At 38.0% G+C, this 8,792-nt stretch overlaps 1 protein-coding gene across 1 annotated transcript in view; it reads right to left on the bottom strand.

The window, feature by feature from the left end:
* tcf4 (transcription factor 4) overlaps positions 1–8,792 on the bottom strand; it is a gene marked incomplete in the record, with an annotated part of 62,409 nt that overhangs the window by 14,072 nt on the left and 39,545 nt on the right. Inside the window, 2 exon segments of the mRNA XM_014028431.1 lie at positions 7,207–7,679; positions 7,772–7,851. Of these exon segments, the coding sequence (XP_013883885.1) occupies positions 7,207–7,679; positions 7,772–7,851 (553 nt within the window).

Raw genomic sequence — 8,792 nt, 5'->3', positions numbered from 1 at the left:
ACACACACACACACACACAAACACACACAGACACACACTCAGCTGTAAACAGGACGGACACGTCCGCCTCGCCAACACGACTCGGAGAAACGTTTCACCAAATCTGTAAATCCTGATTTTTCATCTCATATTAACCAAATATTTTCCATTTCCAAACGTCTTTTTTGATTATTGCTGCAGAAAACAAAGAAAACAGGAAGTTTAATCTGATTATTTCATAACTTTTCTCTTCTTTGGGGTCAAAAATCAAAATATTTTCGTAGATGATGGAAGAAAAAGAATAAAATGTAGTTTTAAATAAAAACAGCAGCTGTTCAACAGAATGTCCCTGAATGCACCACAGACGTGACGGTGCATTCAAGGACCTTTGAAGACCTAAATATAAAAACAGAAAAATGAACTTTCTGTGAGAACCTGACCTGATTCCAGAGGTTTTATTTTATTGACATGAAGTGAACTTTATAAACTCTGCGTTTYGAGTCTCTGAGCTTTAAAGCGTGAATGAGGAGAGTGTGAGCAGCACCAACAGCTTCTCTTCTGTTCGCAGAGACAGAAAACACCTGTTCAAACAGCAGCAGGAAACATGAAGCAACTTTTTCCAGCCGAGGAACACCGAGCTTTTCTTCTCTAAAAGCTGCGACTCGTCGCTAAGAATCAGAGCTGAAACCAGGAGAGAAGTGGAAACAAGTCGTGTGGAAAAGTTTTTCTCTCTGCGTCGAGTTTAAAGGACTGGACAGAACCTGCAGGTCCCACAGGTTCCACCCGGGGSTCCAGGTCTGCCTGTCGCAACATAAACCAGACGTTTCTAAAGTTTCCAGTTCTTGTAAATCTCAGACTGATTATGTGTTGACGTTTACGAAGGTTTAAAACACGAGTCAAACTCAAGGCCCGCAGGCCCAACGTGGCTCGCCACAGCTTTGTATGTGGCCCAGCAGAGCCTCAAAGATGTAAAGCAGAGGTCTGCAGCCCTGATCCTGCACGTTTTAGCTGTTCCACCCATCTGCTAATAGCAGAACTAGCTTATCCTTCACAGAGTTAGCTTTATTGCTAACTTTGGAAACCATTAGCAGACCGATTAGCTTCCCCTAAATTCCACAAATTTTGAGTCCGATAAAAAGATTAAYGTGTAAAACTTGTATTTTTATAGCATTGATCCTGAATAAAATAAAACCGATCCCCTACAAGCAGTGCTGGGCGTGTCAGGCACCAGGTGTGTTAGCATGTAGCATCCTTAGCTGCTAAACTTCAAACTAAAAGTGTCAAAAAGAAATAAAAATACATTTAACAATATTTAAATAACAAATACTACATTTAAAATATGATGGAGAAAGTATTTCTTGTTTGACTAACTTCAAAACTGTATTTATTTACAGAAACGCAATCAAAGAAATGCTTTTATTCTGAAAGGGTTAAACTGGAAGTATCAAGCTAAAACWAGTTCTGATTGGTCGATTTGCCACAGATGATCCCAAAAGATTGTCTTAGTGGTTAGCTTTAGCTTCCACATAAAAAATATCTATTTAGCGGTTAGCAGTTAACATAGCTAAGCTTCTTGTTTAGTGGATTAGCATTAGCGTAGCGAAGCTTCTTGTTTAGTGGATTAGTGTTAGCGTAGCAAAGCTTCATGTTTATTGAATTAGTGTTAGCGTAGCGAAGCTTCATGTTTATTGGATTAGCATTAGCGTAGCGAAGCTTCTTGTTTAGTGGATTACCGTTAGCGTAGCGAAGCTTCTTGTTTAGTGGATTAGTGTTAGCGTAACGAAGCTTCTTGTTTATTGAATTAGTGTTAGCGTAGTGAAGCTTCATGTTTATTGAATTAGCGTTAGCATAGCGAAGCTTCTTGTTTAGTGGATTAGCGTTAGCATAGCGAAGCTTCTTGTTTAGTGGATTAGCGTTAGCATAGCGAAGCTTCTTGTTTAGTGGATTAGCSTTARMGTAGCGAAGCTTCTTGTTTAGCAGTTAGTGTTAGTGGAACTAACTGCCTGGATGTTTCCCAGGTTAACGTCCTTCTTTCTGTTTCTCCATGGTTGTTCAGGTTTCTCAGCTGATCTGTACTTTGTGTGAAACGATCCTTGGTCTTCATGATGCCTGCCGCTCTGACCCTTCATCGTGTATTCCCTTTGTTTTTTATTTGTCCTTTAAACAAAAAGTGCTGACGAGTGTGTTTTCTCTGCGACGCCATGTTGGATTAAGCGACCACTCAGGATTATTTATCTAATTATCTTCATAAACAAGCGGCGGCATGCTGACATGCAACAACCGCAACCTCTTTTACTCATGAATATTCATAACTTCTAACAGAGATAAAAAGGTGAACTTAATTAAAATGACAATATTAGCATATTTTAGCAGCATTTTATTAGCATACGTGGAGATTTAACCGAAGGAAAACTGGTTAAAACCTAAATTATGATTAAACAAACCGTAAAAGGACATTTTTTTTCACTCGTTATTTGACCACACGCACAGATATTATCCATAAATCCCAACAGTAAAATCTAATCTGCTGTCAGAGAGGCGTCCATCTGTTTTRCACAGAGAGCTTTCTCTTTTTATAAGATTTCAGGCAGCAGGGATTAGTTTGAAACGATCGACTCTGATATTCTTCTCTTCAGCTTGTTGGAGTAAGTTCTGGTTCTGCAGCGGCCCACTTTTATCAGCTTAAAGGAACACATTTAGTCAAAGTGTGGCTTTAAAAGGCTTTAAAGCAAAGCGACGCAGATTAAGACTCTCAGTAACTGAACCACAATTTAATGGATGAGGATGATGTTTGTCCTGTTAACCTCTCCTGTTTTAGAGTCACTTTTCAAATAAAACACTAGCATGACTCCAACTCAAAGTTATTAATCTGTAAAAGAATATAACATCCAGACATGCTGTACTTTTCTACAATAAATAAATAAACGGCAGTTTGCTTCATACAGCAGGCTCTTTCTCATAAACTTTGCTAATGTGCTAACTTGTATGCAGTTTGTAAATTTGATGTTTATTGCTAACTTGTCAACTAGGGGTGTAAKAAAATATCGATACACTGAAATATCGCGATATTTCATTTCCCGATACTGTATCGATAWTCTAAAGYCCTGTATCGATTTTTTATTAAGGTTTAAAATGTCAACCTTCTTGCCAACCGTTCATTTTTATGTTGTAGTTCAGCCTCTGACCACTAGTTGGCAGCAGTGAGCCAGACATTTGGCTCCTCTACCTCTTGAGCGCCAGAGAGTAAGGGTAGCATTAGCATTGTAAGTAAACATTAGCTTTGCTTTTTTTTTTCAGTAAGAGGTTTTTATTTAATAGAATTTTTGGACAAAAAAAATCGCAATATATCGCCTTGCTTACAGTATCGCAATATATCGGGATATATCGTATCGTGACCCGTCTGTTATGATATGTATCATATCGCCAAATTCTTGCCAATACACAGCCCTATTGTCAACTTTGCTAGTTATGGCTAACTTAATGCTAGCATCTTAACTATTTCATTAAATTGCTACTCTTAGATTAGCTTATTTGTAGAAAAATTAGCATGCTAACTGTGCTACACTGTAACTTCTTGAAATGTCAGCTAAAATAAATGAGAATAAATTTATGACTTTGTTTAAAAAAATTGTTTTCATCTTTGTTCTGGTAGCACAACCAAAAAACCCCCCAAAAAACAAAGCCTGTTTTAGCTCCAAACGGACGATTTAAACAGTCTTTTTCCGCAGTTTTAAGAGTTTTTGTTTACATTTCAACCAGTCTGTAATTTTTCAGAAAATTCACATCAAGTTAYTCTGTATCCATGTTAAAAGTTGAACATTAAACGACAAACCCTTCTGTGAGGACCGTTACACCAGCGTCTGTTTCTGAAGGTTCAGCTCTGAATCTGTGTCCAACATCAGTTTACCACCTGTTTTCCCAAAGTTATGATCTCAGCCCGAAAGCATCTCAGACCTAACTGCACACAGCTGTGTGAAAAGAAGAGAGAGACGACGGAGCCCATCAAGACAGGAAGATCAAAACAGGAACGACAGCAAATATGTAACGTGGTAAATATGTGGCAGAGTACGAGTGAGGCGGCGCAGAGCTGCCGCTAAAAGCTGCAGCAAAATATAAACAGCAGAGGGGAAGATTTGGAAAAAGAAAAAAATGCAGGACTGAACCAGAAACAGAGGTAATGTCAGCRGGAGGAAACACTTCCTTTTTAAAGTTCCTGTTTATGCCATGAACAGCAGAGTACCGTAAACACAACACGGACRTTAGCAGATGTCCTGAAAACAACCAAACTGAAAACCTAGAAACCCAAACAACAACAAACAAACTAAGAATCTGTCCCGTTCAGCGCCGTTAGAGCCACTTGTTCTGGATGTTTTTAACCACAGGACCCGTCAGTGACAGCTCGGCTGTTTTAATAAACTAACTCTGAAATAAGAGGTCGGAACTAAACAGTGTTTTCAGCACTCGTCCCCCTCCCAGAGCTCGTAAAAACAAGCACTTCCAGGTAAACGCAGAACGTTTTATTGGGACGTGAATAAAACCAGTCGAGGCCAAACTTGAGTCCAAAAAGCAGAGAAGTGCTTCGAATAATCTCCAGATGAATCAGAGAGTTTCCTTCACATCATCAGTGCGAACGTACGCTTCAAAGATGATTAAAACACTTTTACAGAAAAAAAGCTTAGTTCGGAGGAAACGGGTCCGACTTTTTAAGGTCGATAAGGTCGGTGGTCGTGAGACCAGAACCWAAAACAAGAAAAAAACTAACTTTCTTTTCTTATAAAACCAGGAACAAATTTATTCTCACCTCAGCACACGTCAACACRTGACCGTGTAGCGTTGTTAGCATGCTAATTTTCCTACACACCTAATCTTAGCTGTTAGCAATATGTATCAATGTTGTCTTCCAGAAGAAGGTGCACCTGGACCAGTCCTGGACCAGTTCTTCTGTGTTTGTCTGTGTCTCTTTCCTGTCCTCCAACCAGCCGGTCGAGGCAGATGGTCTCCTGTCCTGAGCCTGGTTCTGCTGGAGGTTTCTTCCTGATTAGCAGGGAGTTTTTCCTCCACCGTTTGCTCAGGATGGGAGACTGTGATGAAGTGATTCAACACAATCTGCTGCTTTCTTCTTTATATTGTTCTTTTTATGTACAGTGCCCTGAGACAACGGATGTTGGGACTTGGTGCTAAATAAATAAACTTGAACTTAGTTTTTAAACAAGTAAACATGTTAACTATTAGCTGCCATTACAGCAATATCTASTAAATTTATCAYGTTWGTACWTGCCATCAACAAACTTATTATAATGTCRGCAGAAAGAAGCAATTTAGGCAAGTTAGCATGTTAGCAATGCAATTTAAGTAGCAAACAAGTTAAATTTTAATTAGCAGGAAAGGGAACTTTAGCATTGTTATCAAGTTAGCATTATGTAGCATTGTTAGCATGTTGTCACTATGATGTACAYACAGTCAAACATGTTAGCAAGATGAAAATGTTTGGATACTCTTAGCTTTTTGTTGTTTTATAGTTTTTTTAAAATGTTTTAGCTACTTGAAGCCTCAGTACTTTATCATGTAAACTGAAGACTTTAAAGTATTTTTAAATACTGACCTGAGAGAACCAAACAAAATGATGTTGTGCTAATACATAATAACTATAAAGATTACTGATTTAGGCGAGTTAGCATGTTAGCAATTAGCAGAAATGCAACAAAGTTCAGACATATTTTTAGCTAGCATGTTAGCAAGAAGAWGTAATTAATAAACATGTTAATTTTTAGGTTGCATGTTAGCAATAGGCAGCAGCGTTGTCGTGTTAGCATTTAGCAATAGGTAAAGTTACAAACAACAGACATGCTTTTATATTGCATATTAGCAATATATGACAATGTAGCAATCAAGTATATTAGCAAAYTGGTAAAGTAAACATGAAAGAGAAATATAGCATTTTAACAAGTTAGCATTATGTAGCCTTGTCAGAATGTTAATAAGATGGGCATACAGTAAAAAAAATTTGTTAGGTTTCAATTATAGCAGCAAGATTGAGCAATTTAGGCAAGTTAGCATTTTAGCATTAATTAGCAAAGATAAAATCTCTATTTTTGCACTACTGAGTACCCCTCCATACCTATTATTTTTGTATCGATGTCCCACATTCATTCATATGTGTCCTTGTTTTATTAAACATTTAGTGTGACTTTTTTGATTATTTACATTATTATTTGATTTGTGCTACTTTAGCTGATTACTTGTTTATTGCTGTAACTGGGAAGGAGAGTGACGCAATTTCAATTCTCTGTATGTTTTGCACATTGGACATCATTTAGTTGGCATTTTTGCCTGTCAGCAACTCAGTGTCATTAGTAAACATGTTAACTTTTAGTTAGCATGTTAGTAATATGCAGCAGTGTTAGCAAGTTGCTACATTAGCAATAGATAGTTATAAACTGTAAACATGTTTCTGGTTAGCATATTAGCAGTAYGTGACAATGTTAGCAATTTARCATGTTAGCTATGTGATTTAATTASTAAACATGTTAACATTTATTTAGCATGAGAGCTAACTATAGCACAGTTAGCAAGCTGTCAATATGATGACATGTCAGGAAGATAAAGCAATTAAGGCAATTTAGCATGTTAGCAAAAAACAGCTAAGTAAACTGTGGGCGTACAGTAATTTTATTTAGCGTTAGCACGTCAGCTATACAATGTAGTAATAATGATGATAATAAATAATACAATTTCTCCACAGAGAGTCAATAAACATTATTATAAATTATATATATTATAAACATGTTAAATATTAGTTATGTAAGCGGAATATAGCACTGTTAGCATGTTAGTCATGAAAAACAGAGTAAGATAATGAGATAAAATACTTTTCATCATCATTGTTGTTTAACTTTTATTTTTTTCATATCCTGTTTAACCACCTGACCGTTCCTCTGATCAATTTAAAGCTGATTTATAACAACAGTATCCAGATTTTACGTATAATCTGTGTGAAGTTTTTCTGTTTTTATCTTTTAGAAAAMAAAGAATGGGATTAGTTTGGAAAAACAAATACTCTTCCAAACCTTGATGTATTTTTTCCATACTCTCCAAGATCTGGTCAAAAGTAAAATGAAGCCCAGACTGAGCCTGTTTAGGAGCTCAGCAGGGATCTGGATCTGTTTATAAAACGTTCTGTCATTAATGTTCTGCCTCCTTATGTTAAACAGCTGTTTGGCTCTTTATGTTTGTTGTTTTAGGGGAAAAAAAAAGTGCAACGTCTCAAATATGGAAAATGTTTCTGTCATTTCGTTTTGTGTTTTCAGTTTGAACCTGGTGACTTYGCTGCTCCTCAAGCTGGACTTTATTATTTTAATATTTAAAACAGGAAGAACATCTTTAAAAAAAAGGTTATATCCTAAAATAAAACAAGAGTAGATGAGATTTGACTCCATATTCTTCAGCTGCAGCCTGAGCTGTCCTGGATCAGGAAGGAAACCGGTTCGTACCATGAGAGAGTGTCTGTTGGCCGATAGCAGTCCCGTCCCGTAGCCGCCGCCCAGAGCCCCTATGGCGCCGTTGTGCGTGTGCGCCGCCCCGATCAGGCCGTGCATGTCGCCGTGACCGCTCGCCATGCCCGTCGACGGCCCGACCGCGTGGCTCCGCAGGACGTGGATGGCATCGTCCAAACGCTCCAGACGGTCCTCGATGCGACTCTGCTGCAGAGCGACAGACAAGCGGCGTTAGCATGCGCTAACGAGACGCTAACAGGGTTAACTTATACTTCTTCTATGGCGTGTTGATTATTTACCAGTGAGTGCAGAGGAGCCTCGTAGTTGGGCGAAGACGCTCCCTGTCCTCCGTTCCTCGACCAGACGGCTGAACTGGCAGCTGGACAGACCAGGTAAGAAGAGGTCAGAAATGGATCCCCCAACACGGGGGAGTCCCTTCATCTCTTCAATGGACGCAGTGCATGCTGGGAGCCTCCTGAACAGGAGATGTTTATGTCTTTGTGTGGATCAGAGCTACTTAACGAGCGACCCCGGTCTTCACTGCGTCCACTCGTAGAGTGTGGACACAAACAAGGAAAATAAAAACAAACCATGGCAGAAATGCTAATGTCTCTTTTATCTCTGAAAAGGTACAAGTGGTTGATAATCGGAGTCTTTTTGTCTGTTTGTTTCAGTCGTTGCTCTGAAGGGTCACACCTGAACCAACAGGACCCATTAGCAGGTAGGACAACCAGAAACATTCATGAGTCTGACATGAAAGACTGATCCACACGTCCGTTTAAACAAACAAAACAAATAACTAAACATAAACACGACTGAAAGGAGAACAAGTTTGTGTTAATAAAACAGATAAAAATCCAAGCTAGTTTCTATCGGCTAACTTGTAAAAACTAGATTTGACATTAAAAACAAGCAACTCTTTCATTTAAATCAAATAAACAAATAAAAACAACATTTAGTCCAGAATGCGTTATGATTTATGTGAAATCTGATGTGACRCAGCTGTTAGCAGAACATGCTAAACGCTCTGAAATTATCATTTACRCAAAAGACAAACAACAACTTGGGAGAATTTATATTTAAATGAAGTTTTTCGATGTTAGTTGGTGAAAAATATCCATTTATTCAGCAGAGAAAAACAGTAAGAAAACAAAAACACACAAAAAACAGCAGTAAAAAGCTAACTGCTAACAAGCTAGCTAGCCAACAGTTTGCTTTTAGTTTTAACTTTGACACATTTTACCATAAAACTCACAACAGACTGATTTATGTAGTTAAATTTTCTTCTTTTGTGTAAAATTTAAAATGAGTTTAAAAATT

Source organism: Austrofundulus limnaeus, unplaced genomic scaffold (genome assembly GCF_001266775.1).
Source record: "Austrofundulus limnaeus strain Quisiro unplaced genomic scaffold, Austrofundulus_limnaeus-1.0 Scaffold762, whole genome shotgun sequence".
Classification (NCBI taxonomy): Eukaryota; Metazoa; Chordata; class Actinopteri; order Cyprinodontiformes; family Rivulidae; genus Austrofundulus; species Austrofundulus limnaeus.
Note: the sequence above shows the minus strand (reverse complement) of the source record. Positions and strands in the feature narration are given on the sequence as shown.